The following is a 27,960-nucleotide window of genomic DNA, read 5'->3' as shown; positions in this document are numbered from 1 at the left end:
GGCACGGTTCAGACATCAGTGTTTAATTTACAGTTTTCATGACAATGTTTTTGATCTCTTCGAGAGTGTTTCCGTGAACATCTCCCTAAACGAGACAAAAAGTGCAAATAATACCAAACGTTGCTGTTACACGTAACACTGCGTACATCACACTACTGTGCACCATCAAAGAAGAAACAAAACGAGTGAGTTTGCTGCAGCTGATTAGCGGACAGACTTCACAGACCATGAATGCATGGCATTGCCCCCACGGGGAATGCTCATGTTCTGTAGGATTGCATCACATGTAGGAGGAAGTGATAGAATAAACCAACGAGCGTATTAACGTAGGGCTACTGTCATTCAAGTTAGCAGCCCCTCTTTTAACCCCTTCTCCAATTTTGGGTTTGAAATCACTAAACACGTGGTTCACGGGTTTGTGAGTCTTATTTTTCTTAAGGTAAAAAAAAAAGTCTATTACTAAAAACAAAAGATGGTGTTTGTGTGGAAAATGGAACACTCCTTTACTGAGGTGCTGATTATCACACATGCCACAGTTTCTCCATAATAAAATCTGAAATGACAGCCAGTAGATTGAGTTTGGTAACTGCTCAAGTCCAAGACGACACAAACAGAAGACCAGGTCAGTTCCCGCCCAAAACGACAACCGAGATTCACAAAAATCCACCTGACCTAACCAGAAAAGTTTTGGAAAAATATCCCGCAGGCAGAAAGAGACTAAAGCAGACTTCTCAGGTCTGAATTTACTTTGTTCATCTGAAGCACGGAAGTGGAAGTGTTATGATGAGGGCTTATTTTACAACTAACAGGACCTACGCATGCAAAACATAACCTGACCCGTGTGTCAGAATATTCTAGAGTCCAATATGGGGCCGTTTGTCAAAGATGTGAGGGATCTGAGACACAGCTGTCTGTCTCTATTAGAACAACTCAAACTTCAGTAGGACAGCTGTGCATGAGCCAGTGTTCAAAAAGAGAGTTATGAGGAAAACATAGAGTGAAATTCCACAATGATGTGAGAGTTTGGTGAAGTCCAAACAGGAAGTGACGTTTCAGTTGAAGACAGTAAAGGACACCACTGAACCATGAGATTTCTTTCCCTTTAGCGGAAAGTTCCAATGTTTTAAATGAGGATAAAAGCTGTGTTTTCGTTATACTGAGAACTATATCGATATGGTCTTGCACATGAAGGAAAAAACAGGATTAAATGAGGGTCGAGGAAGCCGAACTCCACCGTCTCCGCCATGGCTTCATGTATTACAGCACAAAAAGCGTCTTGGACGGTTTTCACAGTCGTCACGGGCAGAACTGTTCTGTTTCCCAGAGGGACTTTCTTTCTTTTTTTCTTTTTAAAAAGGTGCATTTTTACACGACAAAGTTTAGAGAAAAGTTACAGAAGAGTTTAAGAGCAGATAAATCTGCTGCTTTACATGAATAAAACCAAGGAGGGATAAAAGAATGCCTGTTAGACTTCAGTTCTTATTTTCACTTTTAGCCCTTAAAACACAGTTCAGACGCACACCTTTGATAGATTAAATACTGCCATTCATCAGAGCTTCAACCTTATAGTACAGAAAAGTTATAATGGGATTAGCCAAGGACTTATTTACATCATGATGACACAGTTGGCTCCAAATTAAAAAAAAAAAAGGAGCTTAGGGTTATTGGCTACTACATTGGCCAACCGTGATTGGCTGCTGAGAACTTTGCCCTCAGGGTCATACACTGTCTGGATAGAACATATGCATGCTTGCAGCCACTCTTTCCATACATCTGTGCGATTTTAGTGGAATATCTTGTGTGAAGCGCACTTTAAGAGGACGGTAATAGCAGCCAGTGCGTAGTGGGTCATGAGGGGGGTTTACCTGGTTCACAGTCAGAGACAGGGTGTTATTGGGGGAGGGGGCAGGCGAAGGTGACTCTGCAGTGTCCTGCAGCATCAATGCAAGCTGGAGAGGGTGGTTGTGTTATTTGATGATCTGGGGACAGTCACTCCAAGCTTTGGCCTTTCGCTTGGCCAGCGCCAGCCAGGCCGGCTCTGTGGACACCCCCGGAGAGTCGCTGGAAGGGAAGCGCTTCGACAAGTCCTTGACAGCAGGTGGGGATGGCGTTGAGTCTGCAATTTCAACTGGAATTCAAAAAAAGAGGTATAGGTTGCAACTCAGCAACTTTTCTACAACAAAGTGATTGGTCAGGCTTTTCATCCAACTCCAATACAAAGGTCTAGTTTGGTGGTTATTCCTCACTTCTTCTGGTGATTTATATCTACTTTTCTATTTTGATCAGCAATAATAACGTTGTAGTTTGCAGATTCTTACCTGTGACAGAACCCGGTAAGGTGTTGGCCTTTTGTAAATGCTCTCTGCGCTCAAACCGTCCCAGAAGGCTGTCGGGTCTCTTGAGTTCCTCCGGCGTCTGAGGCTTGGAAGAAGGACTGGTGCTCCCTTTACTGTCTGTAGGGCTCATCAGTGCAGCCTGCAAAGGAGTGGTGACAGCGGGATCAGGAAGCTGTGGGGCAGTGGGGAAAGGGGGAACTGGGGCGCTCACACTCTCTCTTTCTCTAGTTTGCTTCTCGGCCAGCCTGCTCTCTCTCTGGCTTCGCCGCTCCTCGCGGTTTTGCTGCTGCTCCCTGAAGCCTTTCTGCTTCTGCAGAGCCAGAGTGATCCACAAGGGCCCGGCCTCCTTGTCTTGGACCTTTGGACTGTCCAGAGAATGCCTGCTCTGGAGGGATGGCTTCTCAGCTAGAGGACACACAAAAACACCAAAACACACACTGCAGCGTAGAGTCAAAGCAGGATGGGCTTCACTGTCAGTTCAATTACGTATTGAATCAGGAGTATTTATGATCAAATATTGATTTATCTTTTTTTCATATTTATTAACAAAACCACATTTTTGGGTTAAAATGATCTTTTTTACACAAAACGTTTTAAAAAAAAAACAGATGTGCAACTTTCTAAAATAATCATATTTTTTGTCAATAAAAATACGAGAAATGGCTTAAATAGGAAACTAATCCATGGATTTTATGATATCTTACCTAGAGATGCACAGTCTGGCATGTGGTGTGCCACAAGACTCTCGCACACTTTCTAACCTATAAACACATCTGTCACGTATGCTGATGACACCCAGTTATATGTGGCTGTGTCTCCTGGTCACACAGAGCCCATTGATGACCTTCTGAGTTGTATTGTAGATATTGAAACGTGAACAGGAGCGAAAGTTTTAAACTCCATCAAGACGAAACAGAGATTTCAAATATTAGTGGTGAAGATGAGAGACAGAGGGTCCAATCCAACTTATCAACTTTTAACCTGACTTTTAACCTCTGGGTGATTTTAGATGCAGATCTCACATTTGAAGCACAGACACGTTCCAAAGACTGCATTTTATTTAGAAATATTGCCCGAGTGGGACCCTTTCTCTCCAAAGCCAGTGCTGAAATATTAATCCACGCTTTTACAACATCTAGTACAGAATATTGTAATGCCCTTCTTTCTTACTTTAAAAAATACTATCTATCAGCTGCAGCTGGTTCAAAACTCGACTGCACCAGAACCAGACAGAGGGAGCACATGACTCCAATTCTGAAATCTCTGCACTGGCTCCCAGTCAGCTTTAGGATAAATGTATACACTGGAGGGTCTTTTATTAGTGTGTAAATGGTTTACAATGAATTGAACGTTTTTTTTAAATCAGATTTCCTTTTAGTTTGTGACCCTCCTAGACCCCTCAGGTCCTCGGGTCAGGTCCCAAAAGCCAGAACTAAAGCCCACGGCGAGGCCTCATTTCAGCACCGTGGGCCTCGCCTGTGGCACAGCCTGCCTGAGGACGTTAGGGCTTCATCCACTGTGGAGGTTTATTATTTTATGGACCTCTTGCTTTTGCTGAATGGGTATGTGTGTTAGGGTTTTTATTTATAGTTTTACTATTTTTTATTAAGTATTTGTTTATGTATATTACTCTGAGGTGTTCTGTAGCAGGCAAGGTGCTTCATAAATATTGTTACATTTGAATTTATAAGTAGAAGTGGAGTCAAATCGATTAATTAGTCTCTTTAAAAACCAAGCCCCACTTCATTAATGCTTTTGGGCATCTATGAAACATTTAATGTTTCATGCGATGAGCTACCAGTGCTTCTATACGCTAAAGAGTTAACTGACGGCACTGAAGGTGTGACAACCCAAAGATGACTGAATCAAGAATAATGAAGGATTAAATAAAGGATCATGTTGTTGTTTTTTGTCAAACAAAGCTCATTCCTGTCCTTTTACTGCAGATTTCTAGTTAAATCGCGTTTAAAATCTCTAATTTCATGCAATTCTGGGACATCAAAGCAACTATCCGGTTTCCTTTGGATAATATTCTCTAAATTTAAAGACTTTTGAAGTTTGGGGTGAAAGCCACACTGACCTTTCTTGACAAGCTCCGCCTTCCTGTCAGCCTTCTCTCTCCAGGGGATGTTAATGGAGGGGAAGAATGACCTCTTTTCCTTTGGCTCCTCTTCACCTTGGCTGCTCCGGTACAGTTGGCCTGTGGTTGATGGTTCCTCGCTCCTGCTGGCCTGATCCAGGCTTGATGAACCTGCGTGCTTCTGGACCACATCGTCACAGGAAGCCTTGTGGCCTGCCCTTGGTTTTGGGGATGGAGGAGGAGTTGGGATTCCTCCGGAAGGTTTGGGTGATGTTGGTGGCCTTCTGTAATGTGGGGGCTTGGAAAGCACTTCGCTGTGTGCAGCCGGGCTGGCAGACTTGGCCCCCTTGGGGAAGGCGGGAGAGGAGGCGTGCAGGAATTTGCACGCTGCTCTATCTTTCTGAGGCGAAGTGGGACTTGGTTTGTCAGAGAAGACAGAGGACACATAAGAGTCCGGCTCCATGGGGGTCAGAGGAGATGGGACGCCGTCAAAGCTGTCTCCAGCACTGTAGCGCTTCTTCCTTTTCTCTGTCGACTGCTCGCTGTGGAAACGCAGGGAGTAGTTAGTCCTTCTCAGCTTAATCCCAAAAGGAGAGGGCTTGTCTTCGGCGTCCCGTCCTCGCTCCTGTCCCTCGTTTCTGCTGTCGGACCTCTCTGGTTCACTGTGAAGGCGGCTCTTCAGCTCGTTCCCCTCAGGTCTTTCTCCTGGGCTGGGAACCAGGAATGACGGGAGATCTTTTGCAAACATGCACTCCTCAGACCCTCTCTCCACAATACGAACAGTTTTACTCGTCCTGTGGGGAGGTTTCGAGGTGGAAGCTGGGGAGGATGCAGGGGGGCTATCATGTCCAGAAGCTTCCTCTAATGCATCCTTTTCATCTGGGCCATAAAGTTCAGAGTTCCTGTTTATATCTCCAAACTTTTTCTTTGCAGGTGTGATGGAGAACTTGGCGCTGGAGGACACAGTCTTTCTGAGATTGCTGTGAGCAAACGGAAGCTGTTCATCACTGGGGGGTTGAGGGTTCCTGTTCTGTGGTTCTGGGTACTCGTCGTACTTCCCATCTTCCACCCCTTTAAAGATCTTTGATCTAATGCTGGCCCACTCCGCTAGCACCGCCGCACTTGCCTTGTCAGTCGAGAGCGCAGACTCGGTCAGTGATTTGGTTCTTCCGGACCTGCGCTCTGGAGAGGTTTTACTCTTCGTCGGTGGCGTTCCTTGGGTTTTCCTGTCTTCGCCCAAACCCAGCAGGGACTTGCAGGCGGTGTCTTTGATCTGGTCTAAATTGACAGCTGTCCCACAAAGCTGGGCGCCCGTCACTAAGATGGCCGTATGGGGGACATAGGGAGATGTTGGCAGGTTAGTGGGGTCTGGTCCTTCAGGGGGGGAGGTCCTGGCTCCCTCTCCTTGACCAGCGACGGTCGCAGTCTGGAGGCTGGAGGTAACAGGAGTCAGGTTGACCTTCTGGAAGAGGATCTGTTTCTCTCCGGAGGAGACTTTGAAAGAGAAAGGCCTCTGCCTCTCCTCCATCTCCTTCCAGCGCAGCTCTTCAGCTCTCCTCTTCCTCTCTTCCGTGTCCAAGCTTCCACAGTCTTCCTCTAAAGACATTTTCCTCTGCTCCTCTTCTTTTCTCATCTTTTCTTTTTCCAAAATGCTCATGTTCTCTATCTCCTCTGACCTCAGTTTCTCTTCTTGCTCTTTTTGCTTTCTTTCCTGTTCCTCCTTCCTCTTCATTTCAACTTCCAGCTCATGCTGCCTCCTGGCCTCCTCCTCTCTCCTTCTCCTCTCTTCCTCCTGTTTCTGTTGATGCTCTCTGTCTTGTTTCCTCCTTTCTTCTTCCAGCTTCGTCATGCGCTCCATCTGTTTCTGGATCCTCGTTTCTTCCTCCTTTCTTCTTCTCTCCTCCTCCTCCTCTTGTTTCTTTCTCTCTTCTTCCTTTCTCATCCTCTCCTCTTCGTTTCTCCTTTTCTCAGCCTCCTCATGCTGCTGTCTTTCTAACTCTTCTCTGATCCTCCTTTCCTCCTCTTTCTTTTTTCTCTCAGCCTCCTCCCTTTGCTTCCTTTGCTCTTCCTCTCGGATCTTCTTTTCCTCTTCTTCCTGTCTTCTCCTCTCAGCCTCCTCTCTCTTCTTCAGTTCCTCCTCCTCCTCTCTGATCCTCCTATCCTCCTCCTCCTTCCTCTTTCTCTCTGCCTCTTCCTGTTGCTTCCTGAACCTCTCTTCCTCCAGTTTCTGAAGCTTGAGCTCCTCTGCTCTCTTCTCTTCCTCATCTCTGAGGATCTGCTCCTCCTGCTCTCTCCTCCTCCTCACTTCTTGTCTTTCCTCCTCATGGAGCCTTTGCTTCTTTAAGTTTTCCCAGTGAAAGTCCTCAGCAGATGCTCTGCGCTGGTCGAACGAGGAGCCAGCTGCTGCCTCCAGTTCTTCTTGCACTAGTCCAGGAATGGAAACCTCCTGGAGGTCCTGGGAGAGCAGAACCACAATGACCGATTCTTAGCCAGAGCAGATGGTGGAAAGTATGATAAAATAGGATCTCACCTGTGTGAATCGTCTGTGTTTCCGTGAAATCCTCTGGTTTTTCGGTTTGACTGACAGCTTATGCCTGGCGGCAGCGTTGTCCAAAAGAGGAACCGACTGCGGGACGGCATCTAGGTTGACAGACTCGATTGTACCAGTTGGGGGAAGAACCTGTTTGGAGCGGGGAGACTTCACGGGGGTGCTGACCTGTTTTTCACATGAAAGCACAGCAGATGTTTAGAGTTTCTCAATGCTTCTCTCATGCAACATCTAGAAGCATTTCTCTGTAGAAATGCAGCAAAGGAGCTTACCTTAGCTTCTGCTTTTTGTGGCTCTGCTTCAATCTGAGCCAGAACCTTCAGAGGGCTCCGAGGAACCTCCTCCTCCTCTGAGCTGCCTTCATCTCCCTCGCTCTTTCGTAGTGAAGGTGGCCGCTGGCCAAACTTGATACCCTGTGCTATCTGCTTCTGTGTGTTGAGCAATTAGGAAAACGTCAAAAACAAACAAAAACAAAAAAACAAGGCAGACAAAGAAAATGCTCAAATCCCTAAGGGTCTGACCTGCAGATGCTTCACTTTGTCGGAAACGTTTTCCTGGGACATGCTGTGGTTTAGAGCGAGCTCCCTCAGCGCCTCCTCTGGGATGAAGATGCTCTCATGCGAGAGCGCTCGAGACCCAACAGGATGCAACTCCCTGCAAAATTGCAGAGAGGCATAAGAAAACAGCACAGACACTCCAAAAATTAGGGGTGTAAAGATGAATCCATTAATCAATGAATCGAAATCTATTCCTATGATCCAAACACGTTGATCTGTCTGAGGAAAGTTGTTCATCAAATCAACTAATATCATTTTAAAAAAATTGTTTCAAAGTGAAAGTAAGTAATTATACTGGAAAATACCATTTGGATTGGTAGATTTATTTTACAATAATGTAAAAATGACCAAGAGCCATCATAGTAGACAACATACATGTGATGAGCTCTACACGCGTGCAGTTTCATCATCACTCAAAGGACAATCACGTTTTATTGGTAGGCTATTTTTAGACTGAATTTTGTTTTCCCAGACTAAGGAAAGGTGGAAATGTGGTTCAGTCCGTCTGCTCAAAATGTGAAAGCTTCTCAAATGCAACAGTACAGCTGGTTTACTTACGTACTGAGGGAAAAAAACGGTTCCAGCACTCACCTCAGATTTTGATTAGACTCTTCATCCTCAGATACGACTCCGTTGCACACCTCCCCAGAGGAGAAATTGGCTTTCAGCTGTGCTCCATCAAAGTTCCCCTTTGCCTCTCTTTTCTTTTTCTTCCCAAACAGCTGACGGAAAGGCTTGAATTTCCCCTGTCGTCTTCTGTCTGGCGGCAAAAGACAATAAACGATGAGCGCAGCTCCATCCAGTTAAACAATCAATCACTCTCACTTTCAGGGCAAGATAACCAGCAGGATTAGGAGGTGTGGCTTATTATGGAGCATAGTGAGCAAACATTTTACATGAAACTGACAAGAGGTGACAGACACGGGCCAAAAAAGCAGATGAAATGAGAGGAAAACCTTGGCTCTTTGTATCATACTTACTTGGGACTATCTAGAGAAACAGTGATCTTAAAAGCAGAACATCAAACACCACAGCAGATAAATACTCCAGAGAGAACGTAAAACAATAAAAAGTGACACAGACAGCCTTGGAACTCCCACAACCGCCCGAGATGATGTCAAACGTTTGACTCCTATCATCTGCAATCCAGCAGATATCTCTCAAAGTTCAAGCCTTTAACCGTTTATCGCTCAAGCAGATTCTCTAACGGTCTCTAAATATGACACGACGGGGAGAGAAACGTGCTGACACATGAAAACCTGCGTCCAGGTCATGGAACACAGTTATAAACATGCAGGTTCATGACAGGACATTGAGCCAAAGGCAATAACTCAACTTTGGACTCTCAGCTGGCATATGTCTATTTCCTCTGTATCAATATAAGTATAAATTAAATTTCCCAAACATGGAGATAAAACATCAATAAAACGCCCTCTGCTTCCTCAATCGGACCCAAAAGAGGAGAATTATTAAAGTTCTGTCATTCAAAGACGTGGCCAAGATTCAAGTTCAACAAACAGGCAGTGATGCCTCAGTTTGTTTGTTTTTTTTGTCTGTGTACATGTGGAGTCTGATGGATGAATAGAGTCGGCGAGGCGCTGAGCTACTCTACACCCTGGCCGGCCTGCTCGGGCACCGGGGGTATCTGTTTCAGGGCTAAAAGTAGCAACCGGAGTTCAATTTCACTTCACATGCAGCTCGCTAAACCAGAGGCATGATGGAAAATGATAAACGCATTTGTTTCCTCAACACTTTTGACCTTAAATGTTGTTTCTGTGGGAAAGTAAGGAGCCTTTTAACTGATGCGCATGTGGCGTTCTGAGCTGAAAACTAAAAATATGCTGCACAATAAGTGCAATCATTATTTATTTAAACACAAGGAACAAAAGTCATTTTGCAGCACAGTATTACCACATCTGTCTGCAGGCTTTTTCATTCATTTACAGAATGGACATACTTGTGAGAATAACCTGAATCAATAATGGTCACTTGAAACTAACAAAGATTTATTAGTAAGGGTGTAAAAAAGTTCAGATTTTTATCATGTATTATTAATGCATCATTATCAGAGGGGCTACAACAATCTCGTTTATGTCCGTATTCACATTTCTTTTTGGTTCAAATCTATCTATTTGCACAGAGCATTTCAGTTCTGGTAGATTTCACGCATAAAGGCTTCAGAAAACTCATTTTACGCGTTTCTGTGTGATCCTCTTGTGTGGTTTTTACATTGAGGGAGATGCTTTTGAAAAAGTCAAACATCTTCTAGCATTGATCAAGCCTTTTCTTTATGTCTGTTCAACCAGATGTTTAAAAATTTCGCCTATTTTACAGCACAGTAAAAAATCCCTTACAGCGATGTAGCAGTTAGTTTATCATTGACTACAGTCAGGCTATTAAACCAATTAAATGCTAGATTTAGCAGGTTTAAATATTTAGATTACATGTATTTGTTCATTTACACATAGGACTCAGCAGTTAGATTTACATTTAAATATAATGTTATCATTTGGAGTTAATGTTTTCCATTTTTACAAAAAGCGTAAGAAACCCTCATGTTTACATTGACGGTATATTCAGCATTTAAATATGTGCTTGTAGTCAACACATATTTGCAATAGTTTCTTACTTTAATGCGATAAAAATTGGGCAAATGTGAGAAAAGTCGTCTCAATGTGATCATAGCGCATTTTAACTAAAGGAACTTTTGTGTGTGGTGCCCCAGATGTTTTTACACTGTTTTGGAAGAGTTAATTCAGTCATCCCTACTAATTGTTCTGCCAATTTATCATTTTATGATAATGCTGTTAGAGGTTATGTGGCTAATTTTGTCACCGTATGTATCTTTCTCTTCATCTGCCTGATGTTCTATACGGTTTCATCCCTTCAGGGTCACAGGGTTGTTGAGGCCAACACAGCTACTGTTGGGCAAAGGCAGGGAACACCCTGACCAACAACTCACATCCACACCTGAAGGCAATTTTAGAAGGGCCAATTAAAGACATACTTCACCGAAAACATTTTTGTGTATGTGTTTTTAGCATGTTCTTGTGGCATTTTTATCACAAGGCAGTACATGCACAAAGAAATTGAAGATTATAGTTGCATTTCTTTGTTCAAATCATAGTGAATATGGACATAAAAATCATGTTTGAGCTCAGCTTGTAACTGTGGCGTTGGTGCTACAATAGGTTGGCCACAAGCTCCCTGCTCCGCTCTGTTCTGATGCATCCGCTTGCATTAAACAAATCCAATAGATCCATTTACGTCTTTGTACGGCTGCCATTTTTGTTGCACCGGTTGGAGGTGTGAGGAGATTGTAAGCTAGCGGGAGAGCATATTAACCCTTGTGTTATCTTAGATGACCCCACCCTTACATTGACTTGTTCTCCCTACCATGACAAAGGTGGATAAAGTTGGAAAGATTTCATGTAATCCATGGACACCAGTGAAGATCACAAATCATTGAAGAAAAAAGGTTCAGAGCACTGTCTAGTGGGTCTAGATGACCCAACTCCCAATGTTAAAGTGCCTAGGATAGCACAAGGGTTAACATAGCAATGATGGGAAATGGGGGCGGGCTTCCTCCACACCAACAGTCTCATCCACAACTCGGAGGTGAATTTCTAATAGCTCTGCACAAACTATGTCCTAGAAAACAACACAGGTTGGATTGTTTTTTATGTTGCCAAAATTCAGCATAATCAACACTAAAAGACCACTGGGAACACTTTTACAGCAGTTTAAAAGACAATCGGAGTGAAGCTTTACCCAATGAAGCATGTTCTCACACTGTGGGAGTAAACCAGAGAAAAACCACACATGAACGAGGAGAACATGCAAACTCCACACTGGACTGTCCCAGTTGGGATTCGATCCAGGACCCTCTACCTGCAAGGCAAGAGCAGCAAACGCTGCCCCCCCCCCCCCCCCCCCCCCCCCCCCCCCATGAACCAAATCCACATGCATTTGACCTGGTTTTTAGTTCTTTAGTCTCTCATTTTTGGTCCAGTTTTCCTTTCTTGAACACTTTGCAGGAAAATACAGTATCACTTCTTGAGCTCCTTTTGCACATTTACCATCATAAATCTATATTATACACAAAATGAGCTCGGTGTCGTGGTTAAAAACATTTATAATAAACTTTAACCTGTTATTGATTAGCTAATCCTAAACTAAAGTTGTATAAAGTCGTTAAAAAACCCATGTAAGTTTATTTTCTACCTGTCGTCCCAGGCAGATGTAGTAAAAGAATCAATGCTTCTTTTTCTGCTCAGACCTTCAGGTCTCGACTGTCTACAATTTTGTGATTTTATTTCCCGGAGCCTTTGTCAGAATGGAACAACAGTGCGGGCTGATGATGTCCTTGTGTAATCTGTGAATGGTGGAAGTGAGTGAGCACTCTCTTGCTCAGCAGTCTGTGGGCCCTCTCCACTGAGGTCTGTTCTGTTTTCCTGCAGCGTGTTCTCTCAGCATCACGCCGGTCGGTCCAGCCACTCAAAGCCCATAATGCATTGCTGCGGGCGTGCTCGCACACTCATGCATGAAACAGGACAGGACACTTTTTCTGCAGAGCAGCCGACTTGGCAGGAGCACTCCAGCTCTCTGGAGCAGTGATCAACGTGAGGTTAACTCTGACTTCCATAACTCACTCCAACTCAAACATAAACTTAAACATCTAAGAGAAACAAGCTTCCGATTTCCAGATATACTGTTGATCAGTTACATGAATTGTAACTTTAACTTGTAACTTTGCGCTATTTTCACATTAAGCTGTGATCGATCGGTGGATGCTAGCTAAGTTTATCTTCAAAATAAAGAAGAACGACCGTCTGATTGTTTTTTTAACACTTATGTCTGGTAATTATCATTAAATCTGCCTTAACTCCTCTGTGGCAAAAAAAACAAGAGTCACTACATTTGATCTCATTGAACTCCTGAGGTGTTAAATCTTTTAAAAAATTCCATCCAAACATTTTTTATTTTGTCCAAAAAACACCTGCATAGTGCCGTAACAGAATGACAAAAGCACTAAGCATCCACTAGAGAGAAAAAAAACGAACACTGAGTTTTAAAAAAACGTTTTTTCCCCTTGTGGTTTGACATATTTTTCTGATTACATTTTAGATCATGATCCATTTAAATGAACTCACGTCCCTGATAGAGCTAGAGTGAGGGTTTCACCTCCTACACATTATAGAGACATCAGATCCTGGGAGGCGTTCATCAGTAACTTCTCATCCAGCTAGTTTTAAAACTGGTTTAGAAAGTCAGAAATGCACTGAAAGGAAAGTAAAATATATATAATATTTTTCTAACTTGAAATAAATGTTAAAATACTTATTTATCTTTAAATTTAAGCACAGTCAGCTGAAAATCAGCGCTAACATCTACAGCATAGCTTTGTCACTTAACATTTTTCTGTTATGCTTGTTGAAAAAAAGTTGATTGGAATTTATTCCAAATACCAGAGCTTCATCTTTACTTCTTTATCTGTGCTGTCAAAAGCATTTAGACGTAAATGCAATCAACATTTTTTTTTTTTTTTTTTTTTTTTTTTTTTTTTTTTAACTTGTCCTGTCCAACAGCTAGGCAAACAGATGAGAGCTGAGGGCCTCTTGTGTTGGACATATTTTATTCTAACAAGAGGGGTTATTCATCTTCAGACAAACCAAAGGTATGTCTGAATAAACCCCTTTTGTAATTGAGGCCAAACTTTATTAATTTCAATCATGTTTGAAAATCTTTGGTGTTGGACCGGACGGAAAAGGAAAGAGGGGAACAAGAGAGAGGGACGTTAGAGAGAGGGGGGGGTAGGAGGGTGATAATAGGAGGGGAAGGGGGGTAAGACCATGAAGCAGCATAGAGCAGGCAGGTTTACTGGTTGTTTATCGTTACGGTACGGTTCAAATGTAGTACAAAAAGGGCGGGGCCTGTTCACACACACTCAAATATTATCAACACACCTGCTAGCCGCAGAAATGTCCACATGTCAACATGCACACAAAACAGATAGTGTTCACGAACGCATACTTATGCCTTTAAACCAACTAGTGTGAAATCTTTCATTCATTCAATCATGCAAACTATTAGTGCAAAGGTGAGCTAACACCTGTGCTCAGGTGAGTGTTTATGTTCTTCTAAAATGGATGGTGGAATGTGAAAAGAAGGAGGAGGAGCGCCCAGCCACCCCCACACCCATACCCCCGCCGCAGCAGCAGCGGCAGCCGGAATTCCCCCAGCGCCACACGGGAACAGGCAGGGAACAACCGCCCCCCGGGCGACCAAGACCGCCACCCAGGCCAGGGCCAGCAGGACCGCCGCGAGGCCCCCAGAGCCAGAGAGCAGGGAGGCGCAGAGGGAAAGAGAGCGCCGCCCCAGCCCAGCCAGGAAAGCAGCCCCCCGCCGCGCCGGAAGAGCCCAACGCAGGGCCCCACCGGAGAGGGACGCCCACAGCCCCAGACGAGCACCCCACCACCACCCAGGAGTTCCGGGCATCCCCCCGCCCCGACCCCAGGTACGAGCCAGGACCCCCCAAGGGAGACCCGCTCCGCACTCCAGGCAGCCACCCACCCGGCCCACGGTTGGTCCAGGTAGGAGCAAGGCAGGGGCCCGCCGCCCCCGCCCAGGAGGGGGGAACCCCGGGGAAAAAAGGGCGGCCCATAAGGGATGTTATAAATATGGCCCGACCAGGCTCGGCCATGTTGGAAGTTTGGCGGGGCCCAGCGCCCAGGGGCAAGGACCAGGACCCACCCCCCAGGGACACGAACACCCCCGGCTCAGGTGTAATATGAACCCCCCCACCGTGCGGAGAGAGCACCGCCGGGCCCAGGGAGCCGGCACCCAAGGGACACGGCCGCCATCGCCAAGGGGCCCGCACCCCCCACCAGGGACGGGGTAGGGGACAGATGGACCCAGGTCCCACCTTCCTTGTAAAATGTGTGTGCGTGTATGGGTGTTTGAGAGGGTGTTTGTGTGCATGTGTGTGTGTTTATGTTTGAATGTATATATTGAAGGGGGAGGGGTGTGTGTACTAAGGGGGGTGCAGTTAAAATTGGCGAGTAGGGCACTAAGGGGACATCTCCTGATTACTCACAGTGATGTCCCCTCACCCTCCACACCAAGGGGCCCTAAATGTCTAAGGTGCGGTTAAAATTGGCGGGTAGGGTGCCAGGAGGACATCTGCTGCTTGCTGGCAGTGATGTCCAAGCACCCCCCCTACCAAGGACCCTACGTGTCTAAGGTGCAAATAAAACCGAAAGAGGGGGGGCCCACTCCATACGGCAACCATAGGAGGGGGGCCACTCCCAAGTAGCCCCCCCCCAAGGCGCATCGCAGGCTAAACCCCCCACCCCCTCACCCTAATATGAGGTTATATAAGGAAGGGGGTAAGTTGGGGACAGCTGGTAGACTGTCCCCCGGTGGTCAAACAGCCGTCCCCCAGCCCACCCCCAGCAAAGGGGCCAGGGCCACCCAGCCCAGGGGCCCACCCCCGGAGGCGCCGACACCCCAGGCCCGGCACCACCCACCCCACACAGAGAGAGAGGAGCCAGAAAGCGTCGCCCCCCCCCCGGAGCAAGCCCAGGCCCCCACCCCCAGACGCCGGCCCTAGAAGAGCTCTGGTCAGGCCTCGACGGGACCGAGGAGGCCAACCGGCCGAGGCAACCACTGATTGCCTCAGCGGAGACCCCGACCCGCTAGCCCCCCCGACCCGTACTAATAATGGGCCCCCCCTCCCCCCCAGAACGCCCCCCCACAGGACAGGGCCGACAAGCCCCCCACCCCACCCCACCCCAGACCCCGCAGCCGAAGCGGGTGACACCCAGAGCGACCGGGGGCCCCGAGAGGGTTGTCCCGTCCCGTCCCAGAGCCAGGGAAGGGCCGATCCCAGCCCCAGGTGCAGATGGGCAGCCCATCCGGCGCCGCTGGGCCCCCCCCACCCGAGCAGGGCCCCCCGCCAACCCCCCCCAGCACAGGCAAAGGGACCACCCCCCCAAGCCAAGCCAGACCACCACCCCACCCCCCCACCACGCACCCCCACACCCAAGCCCAGAGGACCACGCAGCGCCCCAGCCCGCCCCACCCAGGCACCGGACCCGACCCCCCGACCAACGGAGCCCCCCACCGCCCCCGCCAGGCACCGGAAGCCCCGACCCCCACCCCAAACCACGGCAGAAGGGCAAGGAGCAGCGACGACCAAGCCCTCCACCCCCTAAGTCATGGAGTCAACCACAGGAGACCAGAGAGACTGAATTCTTTCAAAGTTACTTGAGCTTTGGGCTGACATTTTTTCCAAGCTGATATGATCAAACAGCAGATTTCTGTGTTGACTTATGTTTATATTTTTCTTGTTTTTCCAATTTATTAAAATAGTTTTTTTGGCAATACAAAGAGTTATGAAAATGATAGATGCTAATCCTTCTTCTATATCGATGGCACTCATGTCACCAAGGACACAAAGTGACGGTGAGGCAGTGATTGAAACCTTAAGCCAGACTGATAAATCGGCACATACCTGCTGCCAGAGAGCCCTGACAGGAGTGCAGAACCACAGTGCGTGCATGTAGCTGTCGGGTAGATTATTATCACAGTGCTCGCAAATGTCTGAGTTACTGAGACCCATCTTGAACATCCTCTGTCCAGTGTAGTAAATTCTGTGAAGAGTTTTGAGATGGATTAGCTGCAGATTTGGACTTTTTGTCAGTTTAAAGGTGTTTAGACAAAGTTCTGACCAGAAGCTTTCATCTGTGCTGATGCTCAAATCTGCATCCCATTTTTTTGTTGGAAGGGCAATATTGTTATCTAAATTACATAAAAGTTTGTATATTTTGGAGAGAGTTCTATTCATTGAAAAATTAATCAGAGTGGTAACTACATCTGGTAGCTTTAAATCGTCGTCTTTAATTTTATACTTTTTAGTAATACTTGATTTAAGTTGCTGATATTCCAAGAAGTTATTTATTCCATGTTTGTCTTGAAGTTCCTGGGGGGTTATGAATCTTCTATCAATAATTACGTGCTCTAGTTGTTTTATGCCCCCTGCTTGCCAAGCTGGGAAGTGAATCATTTTTTTGTTAATAAGGATGTCCGGGTTGTTCCAGATGGGTGTCATTTTGCACGGTTGAATTGATGATTTTGATATTTTGATATTTTGAGAAATTCCCACCAGGCTGTTAAGGTGGCATTTATATTAATGCTTTTGAAACAATCTCGTTTTTTAACTGTTTGGCTAATAAATGGTAGCTGTGACAGGTTGATCTTTCCACATAACACCTGTTCCAAGTCTAACCATGAGTTGGTTTCTGGATTATTTTTTAACCATTTTAAGATATATTGTAATCTATTTGCAAGAAAGTATTTGTGGAAATTAGGTAGTTCTAATCCTCCACAGCTTTTTGCAGATTTTAAAGTTTTTAGACTAATTCTTGCAGGTTTGTTGTTCCATAGAAAGCTTGATATGGATGAGTCTAATGTTTTGAACCATTTTAATGGCGGTTGTGTGGGAATCATTGAGAAGAGATAATTAACTTTGGGTAAGATTTTCATTTTAACCGTGGCTACCTTGCCCATAAGGGACAGAGGCAGGTTGGTCCAGCGTGTTAGATCGTCCTGTATGCTTTTCAGTAATGGGGTGTGGTTTAGCTGCACCAGTTCTGATAGTTTGGGGGAAAAGTAGATACCCAGATATTTGATATTTCCTGTTTTAACTGGAATTGTGAGTCTTTGTTCCATATTCCTGTTGAGTGGTAATAAAACAGACTTATTCCAATTAATGGAATAGTCTGATATGGAGGAGAATTCATTTATGATCATTGCTGTTTCATTTACAGAATGTAAATTCCTTAAAAACAGTAATATGTCATCCGCATAAAGACTAATTTTATGATGGCTGTGTTTGGTTTTTATTCCTATAATGCTCTCATTCTGTCTTATTGCTGCAGCTAAAGGCTCAATGAATATAGCAAAAAGAGAAGGAGAGAGTGGGCAGCCCTGTCTGGTTCCTCTTCCAAGAAAAAACCTGTTTGAAGTCTGTTTATTAGTTTTAACTGATGCATTGGGGTTGTGATATAATATTTTGATCCAATTGATGAATGCTTCTCCAAAACCAAACTTATGGAGGGCAGCAATAAGGAACTTCCAATTAACTCTGTCAAAGGCTTTTTCAGCATCCAGCGATAGTACCGTCATTTCCTGTTTTTTAATGGTGGCAAAGTCTATTATATTAACTAGTCTACGGACATTATCATCCGAGTGTCTGCCTTTGATGAATCCAGTCTGGTCGAAGTGAATTATGTGAGGAGTGATTTTTTCTATTCTCTGTGCTAGTGCTTTGCAGATAATTTTTACATCTGCATTGATTAAAGAAATGGGGCGATAGCTTGAAGGACTAGTGGGATCTTTGTCTGGTTTTAGAAGAAGAATTATGTTGGCTGAGTTCATGTTAGGTGGCATTGATTGGCTCTCATTAATAGATGTGACAGTTTTATAAAATGTTGGTGCCAGTTGTTCCCAGAATTCTTTATAAAACTCAGCAGGAAAGCCATCAGGCCCTGGTGCTTTACCATTGGGCATAAGTAACAGAGCTTCATGAAGTTCAGACGGCGAGAGCGGAGAATCTAAGTTTGTGATTTGATCCTCATTTAGCCTGGGTAGGTTTACATTATTAAGAAATGAGTCAATACTTTGCTCTGACGGATTGATCTGCGGTGTGTACAGGTTTTTATAAAAGTTTTCAAATTCGTTATTAATTTTGACCGGGTCATGGGTGACATTTCCTGTTTGGTCCATAATAGAGGTGATTGATGATTTTTCTCTGTTAATTTTAAGCTGATTAGCCAGAAATTTGCCAGATTTATTAGAGTTTTCAAATCTTTCAAGTCGTAGCCTTTGTATTTGAAATTGTGTTTGTTTATTAATGATGTCATTTAACTGCAGCTTTAAATTTTTCAGATCTCCCAGAATGCGTTCCTGTGCAGAAGCAGCATAAGCAGTCTCCAGGGTTTTGATTTTATTTTCTAATTCTAATAAATCTGCTTTCTCTTTGCGTTTTTTGTGCGTTGAATAAGAAATGATTTTCCCTCTCATGACTGCCTTTGCTGCTTCCCAAAGAACGCACGGTGGGATGTCTGGAGTATTGTTGAAGTCTAAGAAGGTTGCCCACTCTTTTTTAAAGAATTCAAGAAATTCCTGGTCCTTTAACAGAGACGTATTAAACCTCCAGGTTGTACCAGAGGGTGTGGATTTTTCCCTAGAAATGTTTACAGAGACTGGTGCATGATCACTGAAATGCAATCAACATTTAGGAGCTTTCCAGTTTGCATCTTTCCAACACCAGCATGGTGAATAATTCTTCAACCAGAGAAAGATGGGAAAGAAGGCTGACAGAGGCCAGAAATGTGGTCACGGCAAATCACACAGACATGCTTGTCTAAATCCCTACCATCACTTCAAACTCATCACCACATCATGCAGCTTTCAGGGAGACAGCAGGAGAAGAGCTTCAGCGTGTCGCTCGTTTCCATGCTATCTCTTTAAAAGCCTGTAACAGCGCTTATTTGTTCCTGTTTACCTGGGCGTTTGGAGTCGTTTACCTCTAAAAGCCTTTGGTGCTTAGATTCTGCAGCGTCCGTTGCCATGGTCACCACACACCTTGTCTGCAGTGAGAGAAGGAGGTGATGAGGAAGCTGTCTTTCTGGGCTTTAAGGCTCCTCCCTGTTAGCTTGTTACAGGGAGGAGGTGAAAAGTTCCCAACTGTAAAACAGCTCAACTTCTACATCCTTTACATTTTTCTTCAACGCTCTGCTGTCTCAGTCTTCTTCATCAAAAAGGTCTGCGTTGCTGCTGGAGCTTTTGGACAATGCCTCTTAGGTAGGGGGTTCATTAGAGGAAGTTAGCACTTCTTCCTTAGAGGTAGGGGCAGGATAAAGCCCCCGCTGTATTAAAAGCAACATGAGCTCTGTGAGAGTCCCGTTAGGAAAGTGAGCTATTCCAATGAAAAGCTAAAAATCTAAAATGAATATTTTCTCATTTTTATTTCATTATTCAAACAAAAAGAGATTTTTAAAAAGCTAAAGAGATAAAATATTCTACAAAGTGTTTCCCAAACCCTTGAAGGGCACATATCATAAACATAAAGGCAAGCTTTTACCTAAAGGAACTTCATTTGGTTAGATGTAAAAACTTCAAACACCACAACTCTCTTTGAAGACGTGAAACGTGTTTGGATTTGCATAAATCTGTGACGTAACACGACAACCAGTGTGTAATATTCCGCTTCTCTTTTTCCCATTATGAAGATTATTTTTACTGTACTGGCAAAGGGCAACAGGAAAGCTTTGGCACGCAAACCAGCTGCTGCAAACAGAAAAAAATGCTGCTGTGCATATTCTCACACAGAAATTTCCCTAAGACCTCCTTTACTTAACAGCTAATTTCACCTGGGCCGAAGGTTTTTTGAATGCTCTGCTGAAACGTGCACTGTGCAAAACCAGAGCGCCCCATCGTCTCAGTATAACCAGACTTTAAAGGACAGTCTGACAGTTCCAAAGCAACCACCACGCTTGTTCCTGAAGGTGACAAAGCCGGCTCTCTAAACTAAAAGGCTCTCTGTTCTCTCTGACTCCAGCCAGAACAGATCAAGGAGAAATCAAGCATGTTAGACTGTGTGAGAGCACACGAGTGTCTGCTGATGGAAAGACTCGTCATCATTTGGCTGCTGGTCCCGATACTCTGTGCTTGTTTGCGAGATCTGACTGCTGCGAGGGACAAATAGATGAGATGAGGGAAGCACAAGAAGCATCCATGTGCTCTGCAGAAGCTGCATCATATTGGGGAGGGGGCATGGCACCATGCAGCTTTTAACAAGCTTTCCAAAAAAAACAGAAACCCCACATCCACTTTGCCACACAACTAGCAGCTCAGTGTCAAAGCCTGAAAGAGGAAGAAGCTTGCTGACGAAGCAGACAGACCACCGCGGCGAGCAGATTACCTATTTTAGCAGCACAGCCCGAGATGGCTGCGCACCACTGCAGCAAAACCTTTGGGAGCATCGATCTGCTCTTTATCACAACGCCTGTTTTACCCTGAAGAACGCTGGAGCCGCCTCCGCTGTGGCTTTTCCGGGAGAAAACCGTCAAATAAACACAAAAAGAGGACAAAATAGCAAATTGGAGTTTGCTAGCAGTATTTTGTATGAGGATGGCATGGAGGAGGAGGAGGAGGAGATAAGAGGTCGAAAATGAGGAAGATCTCTAAAACGATTCACAAAACCATGAAGGTAGATGGCTTCAACATCCTCCAAAGATCCACAGAAACGCATGACTTGATCACCAAATGCCATCTTCCAGCTTCATCCCTCCTCATTCTCTGAAGTTTGAGCTGGTTTCCGTAGCAACGCGCTGCAGCTAGCATCAGGACACACAAAAAAATCCTCGTCACAGACACAGACTGATGCAGGTCCTCTGCCTCTGTAACTCCTCGTGTGGCTAATTTACATCATCTGCAGGTCACGCGCACAGAGACGAGCAGAGCAGACAAGTGCCCTTGACATTTAGTTAAGTGCTGGTTAATGCTAAATACAGAAGAAAATAACAGAGGTGTGCAGGAATTAATCACCATATGCTCCGCCAGCGGTGAGAAAATGTTATGACGTGAAGGTATTGATTCCCTAAATGAAGAGATTTCACAGCTTTTTTGGGCTGATTTTATATGTTTTGTAAATCTTCAAACACACAAGTGACCTCCGAGTTGTTCTTACATTTTGAAAAAAAACCACAGCATGCCGGGAAACCACAGGAATTTATAAAAGAATCTATACAAGAAATGATGGACTACAACTAGTGCAAGTTTCATGTTTCTGGGCCCAGGTATACAGCAGTAATCGCAAGTTAAAAAACAAACATCTTCTTAGAATTTTCTCCACCTTAAAGGCCTTGGGGTCAATGAGAGAACTCATCATCTTTTGCTGATATTTGGGACTGCTGTAAGAAAACTACATGCCACAGGGTTTTCAGAGTTAGATTGTCAGAAAGCCAGGAAAAATGTCTACGTTTTGATGTAAAAACTTTTTCTATGAGGGACACAATGGCAGCAACTCACTATCCTCCTCTCTTCTGCCTGGTCCTCACTGCTGTTTGTTTCGCTTAGACCTTCATTCATAACTGAAAACTGACTCAAAGATGGCGTGTCGACTTTCATCTTTGACATCTCAAAAACCGTAAGGAGTTTTTAAAAGTAAAAATACAAGTTTAAGAGCCCAAAGTCTGCTGAGTTGAAGGGTTTTTGTGGTTGAAAGTCCTCCCGAGTTCTATTGTTTTGTAGAGCTGAACGTTTTTGGTTGAAAAAGGGGCATTTGACAATTGTCTAAGCCATTTTCAATGGAGTTAGAAAAGTGTGGTTGAATAATTTAAAAAGTTGAAGTGGAATGTAGTTGAAACTTTTGAGCAGCCATGAGGTGAACCTTTTGACGGTTGACGTTGAATAGATGAAGGGGTTGAAGAGCTACTGCGGTCCAAGAGGGAGAAAAACAGGAAAACTATACTGCTATAACACTGTAACAGAGAATTTCTACACAGCCAAACAGCCCTGTCACTGTTTTATTTTGTCTGTTTTTTTATTTTTGTGTTGCTCTATGCATGTAAATAATGACTGGAATACGAATAATATAGAGTTAAAGAAAAGATCATGGTGCATGCACTGTGCTCACCTGGCTTATTTGCATTCGTCTTTTTGATGAAAACATGTTTGTTTTACAAATGCAAACTACATGGTGATTCCATAGTGGGGGAAGTTTTTGTCAAGGAAGGTTAAATGACATCATTGCTGTACTTGGCTTATGGACTTGATATTTAAAAAAAAACATCTACTAAAAAAAGGCCATGCATTCCTAATAGCCAGAACTTTTCCAATTTATGTTATGAGAGTGGATTTCATATTTTTATGGACTCTAGTATCAACCTCCAAAAGGATTAACCCATTTGGGACTTTGACTGTAAATTGTTGAGGCTGTTTTTTGTGGAAAAGCTGGAGACAAAACTAGATTTCCTGAACCTTTGACAAAAAAATGAGCAAATTCCGGTAAAGGAGTTGCAGGTTTTATTCAGTCTGCTTAACCAAAGAGTTGCTGAAGCGAAACAATGGATTTCAGTGTCACATGCAACATGTATCACATGACCCTGGTTCTATTTTCCACATTAGCCTAGGTGTGCAAACAAACAACAACCTGGTCCTCCTCTCCAAGCTGAGCATCGCACACAAACACTGAAAAGTTTTTGAATTTACAGATGCCGAATTTCTGAACCGTCAGGAGAACAATAATACAAACAAACTTCATTAAAATTGCTCTGAGCACAAGCTGCTGAGGACATTTCTGAAAACATGGAAACGGCAGCAAGTCACCTACATGACATTACATAACGGCGCTTCTTCCCAAAAAAGCATGTGTGCAAAGACTGTTTTCTTACCGTGCTGCAGTAGATCTGTGTGCGAGGCAAATGTGCAGTCGTTCCACCTGCCTGCTGTCACTGAGGATCTAGGGCATCACCTGGAGTCAGGTGTCAGATGGATTACCCACCCGGTTGTGTGCGCATGTGTGTGTCCAGTAGCATCACAAAGCTGACATCTCTGCACTTCATGATTCTGATGAAGACTTTGTTGCCCTTGTGAGGCTGCGTGCATGTGAGTGTTGTGTGTGTGTGGGGGGGGGGGCACATGCAGGGTCTGGGGAGGCGGTGTTTTGGGCAGAGGTAACGCTCAGTTAAGAGAGATGGGCGTTCTCTTGTGTCTGCTTGTGCCGAGGAAGCACAAAGTGACACTTTGTTTTTCTGCCAGGGAGCCGGTGCAGGAGGACAGAGTGGCATTCATCACTTCCACTGGCTGATGCACACAAAGCCTTTCATTGTGGGTCAACAGCAATATGCACATGTGTGATGGAGAGTGTATTGCAGCAACTCACAGCTGTTTCACAGCATGATGGCCATGCATTTCCTGCACTGTCAGGTCGGGGGAGGTTGCAGTCTTTGTGGAGGCGGCGGCAGTCCTGGCCGCATTAAACACGGTTTACTTTATGGAATCTACTCCTGTATGTTTATGTTCAGTTATTAATTAAAAACTAAACCATATTTGCTTGATTTACCACGTACCTTTTCAAAAAACCTGACATAGATTGATGTGTCTGTGAGAATCAGCACAGTGTTGCTGGGTAACAAGGACCGCACCCCTTGTCTCCAGTTTTGGCAGGATTACACTGCAGCCTCACAGGGATATGGTAATGACGGGGCTTTACCGCTCTGGCTGCAGCCTCTACTACAACAGCACAGCGCTTCAAAGACAGACGGCTCTCTGACTGACAATGTTCAGGAATAGAAACCCGGAGGAAAGCTGCACACACACAGGCTCCCACACTGGTTCTCACAAAGAGCCAACAGAGGGTCCTCATGACTCCAGATTTTGTCAGACGAAGCCTCAGCACTGATGTAAACATAAAGAACCCGGCAAAATTCATTGTTCCGCTGTGGGAATTCACAAAGGGAACATACCAGAAAGTCAGCAAACATCCCAGGAGACATCTGAAAACACGACAAACCAGGAAAACCTCATCCCAGGTGACTGTGTGCAGAAAGGAGAAATATTAAAGGACAACTATCCCCCAAGACTGTGCAACACATCACAGAAACAGCCCCCGCACCATCACCAATAGCCAGTCTCACACAGCTGATAGTATTTTACACATCTCTTTTCCTATCCATGTTTTTGTATTACTGGTTTTCTAGTGGTGTAATAACTAATCGACTTATTTAAACATAAAATTCCTACGATCCGACCAGATCAATCTGTCTGAGACAAGTTGTTAATCAAATCAACCTATACCATTGTAAAATACTTTCAAAATGATAAATAAATTATCATCCATATTGGAAAACACCATTTGGAATGAGACATTTTACAAGGATGATGAAAGTGTATCACAGTGAACAACACACATGTGATGTCATTATAACAGATCCGTCCATCATTCCAGTCCAGTGTGTGAACAGACTTTGAATAAAGTCATGTGACCATCCAGTGTTCTAGAATGTTCTAAGAATGTTCCCTTTGGATTCTTTGGATGTGGAAAAACAATAGTGGTGAACTTTAGGAAACTCAAATGTGAATGGATTTGACATTCATTCTAGTTTAATGTTTGTTTGGACACAGATTTCATTTACATTTGATGATCTGGAAGAAATCCAAGAATCTGGAAAACTTCACTGTTCAGTAGCAGGAATTTCTGTCTGAGTCTCACTGGTGGAAGTTTTGGACAAAGACGATCTGGATCCATTTTAGGTCAGAGAATCAGATTGTTCACAATGAATAAATACCAACTATGAATCATCTCGTTGTTAAAATGAATCGTTACTTCCCTATTTTTTAGTCCACCCAGTACGTAGATTTGAATTAATTGCAGATATTATTATATGTGATTTCTTTCTCATTCTTTTCCACTGATGACACAGAGTTTAGGTTTAAGTTTAAGTGCTCAAGATTATGACAGATGCGTTAAATAAAGACTGCAGAACCGCTACACTACAGTTACATTACAGACTGTGTTTGTAAATGAAAAGCTAATTCTCCTTTATCTTTTTAATAAGCTGCCTATATGGATTTGTAGGCATGTATATCTCTGCAAAGTCTCACTAACTTGCTATGGTGGTTATGTTTGTACATGGCGATGTTTTATAAACTCACATGACAGTGTTATTAACCAGAAACTTGAAGATTTTTAACAGTGAAATTACTCAAACCTGTCTGTGCATTTTCGTTTGATTCATGCGTCTCCTTCATTTTTCTCTGACCTACATAACTCAGGCGTGCCATTGAAACATTATGAAGAGCATTTTCAACGCATCATTTACGGATGTAGAATGAGTTATGCAAACATTTGGCCTTTTTCAAGTCTTCTTCCATCTGAGCATTTAAACATCCAAAGAAAACCTGAAGGTTAGCAGACGGAAAAGAGAGAAATTATCTTTTTTTTCTGTGAAAACACACAAGGTGATTTAGACTTTTTGGGATTTCAGTGAATGGAAGCTTCAAATTGAATGACCACATGATCAGAATAAGAAATGGCCAACAGTTAAAGCAGTTAAAGCCTTACATTGGATCACAGATTTTGTGCAAAACCCAATACGTTACACATGCGTGAACATACATACATGTATGTGCACTCAGTACACCACATAATCTCTGATCCTATTGTTTATTTGTAATTAACATACAATCAAACAAACACAAATAAACTGTACCCCAATAATGATAAAATATACATCACTGTGACCGTCTTAAACTTTCCAGAAATTCTCAATTTGATTTCTGGATACGAAAAAAGACTATTTTAATTTGTATGACAGCCAATGCAGCCTCCTCTCCTCTGTGATGTATAAACAGAGGGTCAGACGGTCCCCGGCTGCTTCACGGTGATTAAAATCAAAAGCATTCTACCATTTTTATCAGAGGTCACCGGGTGACACATGACTCAGATAAAATAGATGTCTGGCACTGAAAAGACCTTCACACAGATATATCTGGAAGAGGAAGAGTCCTTATTTTAACAGCAACATCCTGATCGTTGCAACAGCAACACCTGATAGTTGCTGTTTACAGACTTTAAAAATGCACCATCAGTGATGGTAGCTTCACATCCTAACCAGCTTTTGGGATGTCATCAGTGCCACACACCAGTGGACCAGCTGGCAATGGCAGAGGCCTGTGGATTCATCCACTACAGCCAGTGTCTGGGCTCCACGGATGGAGACAGGAACATGAGCAACGATTTAAAAGCCTGTAAAACACAAACGTTCTTCTTCCTCGTGCAGGCCTGTGCCGCGTGCATGGCCTCGGTTCCGAGCCGATTCCAACACATCCCGACATTTCAGAGGCTCGTGCTGGGTTTCGTCGTGGTGACGACTCCATCAGCGCAGAGCCTGGAGCCACCGATCAATACCAGCGGATATGTGCCGCACCGGGATCGCAGTCGGTTCATTGCTGCGTAAAAATGCGCGCGGAGAACAAAGAATCGGGCATCCGATCTCAATAGATTTGGACCCAAATGACACGCCGAGGGTTTACATTGGAGCCGTCGCTCGGCTCCGGAGTAGAAGAGGCGACGACTGCCCCCAAAGCCGCTGACATGGCGTTTGCACAAAAGCACAAACGGCAAGTGTCAGCTCATTAGGAGCGCGCGCACACGCAGACGCACATCTGGGGCTGATGGAGCAGCGGATCCCAGCAGGTCAGCGGTAAAGAGGAGTGAGGCGCAGTGACAAGGTCACCAGCTTCGTTGAAAATGGAGAGGTGCGCGCACAAACACGGCCAAATCTGGAAGAACAGAAGGGAAAGCCATCCACCTTTTGTCTGCACGCGCAGTTCCTCCCTCCTAACGGCTCGGAAGTGAGCCCAGCTCCGGCGGCTGCGTCTCCTTTTGTGTTGCTGATGCTGCGGGTGCCCGACGCGCGCGGAGACACGCACCGAGCGTCGGCCCCGCACAGCTGCAAGCGTGCGAGACGGAGGAGGGAGGGTGTGGCAGGCAAGATGCGAGCACGTTAGCCCATGGGGGGGGGGGGGGGGGGTTGGGGGGTTAGACCGTTTACTTATAATAACCACTGTTGGGCTACTGATATAGAGATGTCAAGTAACCTGCACATTTTTGCTACAAAATCTTTTTGTGCTAAAAATAATTACTGTTCCCATAGCAACGACTATGTCTCTTTGTGGTCTGGACTATAGACTAAGAATTGTGATCCCTCTTTTCAAGAAGAGGAATCACAGATGGTGCTCCAACTACATGAACATCAGACTATTTGCAGGCTCGGTCTTGGTTTCTTGACCAAAACCAGTTTGGATTATCTATTTATCTATTATCTATCTAATGCTAATGATGTTCTCCCATTGTTGGATGCTGACCACAGTCAACGGAACAGAGAGTATGAGTGTGGCTGCAGCACTGCTGATGCAGATGGTAGTCCACAAAGGATGTCCTATTTTATTAAAGAATCTTCAATTTAGAATTTCCTGAGAGCTCTACTATATCTTTCTGCCACAAAAAAGGGGGGGGGGGTAGATGCATTACACTATGTGACCACCAGCGGCAGCACATGAAAAAGATCAGTCCAGTTTTACAACTGATTGGGGTTGCAACAAATGAAGGGCAAAGGATAACTACACCCTGAACAGTTTTCCAGTCCATCGCAGGACCACACAAAGACAACCCGAGTCGATGGAGACGCTCCGTCTGGCCCAGCCGTCCTGAATCATGTGCTTCTTGAGTGCTGCCCGCAGACCAGGGGTCTGTGCTGTCACCTCCACACAGCCGAGCAAGGCCCGCCACCTCAGACCATTAAGAGCATTTACAGTCAAAGTTTGCTACTAAAGTTAAAGCAAGAGCCTGCAATACGATATGTATCC

At 44.6% G+C, this 27,960-nt stretch overlaps 1 protein-coding gene across 6 annotated transcripts; it reads right to left on the bottom strand.

Moving 5' to 3' along the window:
* Positions 1 to 2: 2 nt before the first annotated feature.
* kiaa1211 (KIAA1211 ortholog) lies at positions 3 to 27,063 on the bottom strand. Of its 6 annotated transcripts, none has more exons than XM_020701815.2 (10): positions 26,904 to 27,063; positions 24,057 to 24,126; positions 8,113 to 8,281; positions 7,486 to 7,618; positions 7,237 to 7,392; positions 6,947 to 7,132; positions 4,417 to 6,871; positions 2,548 to 2,741; positions 2,319 to 2,475; positions 3 to 2,128 (listed from the first exon to the last, which is right to left on the bottom strand). In XM_020701815.2, the coding sequence occupies exons 4-10, from the start codon at positions 7,525 to 7,527 to the stop codon at positions 1,968 to 1,970; spliced, it is 3,351 nt and encodes a 1,116-aa protein (XP_020557474.1). In that variant the 5' UTR covers positions 7,528 to 7,618; positions 8,113 to 8,281; positions 24,057 to 24,126; positions 26,904 to 27,063; the 3' UTR covers positions 3 to 1,967. The 6 variants fall into 6 exon arrangements, with proteins under 6 accessions (XP_020557474.1, XP_020557465.1, XP_011472064.1 ...); XM_020701806.2 differs by lacking the exon at positions 24,057 to 24,126 and adding an exon at positions 19,091 to 19,175; XM_011473762.3 differs by lacking the exon at positions 24,057 to 24,126.
* Positions 27,064 to 27,960: the final 897 nt, after the last annotated feature.

The sequence above is a fragment of the Oryzias latipes genome, chromosome 4 (genome assembly GCF_002234675.1).
Source record: "Oryzias latipes chromosome 4, ASM223467v1".
Lineage (NCBI taxonomy): Eukaryota > Metazoa > Chordata > Actinopteri > Beloniformes > Adrianichthyidae > Oryzias > Oryzias latipes.
The sequence above is the reverse complement of the archived record's forward strand: the minus strand, read 5'-3'. Positions and strand labels throughout refer to the sequence as shown.

What these genes read in the sequence shown, in the direction of transcription:
- kiaa1211 (XM_020701806.2), bottom strand. Translation starts at nt 19,157, where the DNA reads ATGGCAACGGACGCTGCAGAATCTAAGCACCAAAGGCTTTTAGAGGTA. An exon ending in GAGTCTAATCAAAATCTGAG is followed by an intron (nt 7,619 to 8,112) that starts GTGAGTGCTGGA and finishes GCAATTTTGCAG; the next exon opens with GGAGTTGCATCCTGTTGGGT. An exon ending in GGCGGAGCTTGTCAAGAAAG is followed by an intron (nt 2,742 to 4,416) that starts GTCAGTGTGGCT and finishes TGTGTCCTCTAG; the next exon opens with CTGAGAAGCCATCCCTCCAG.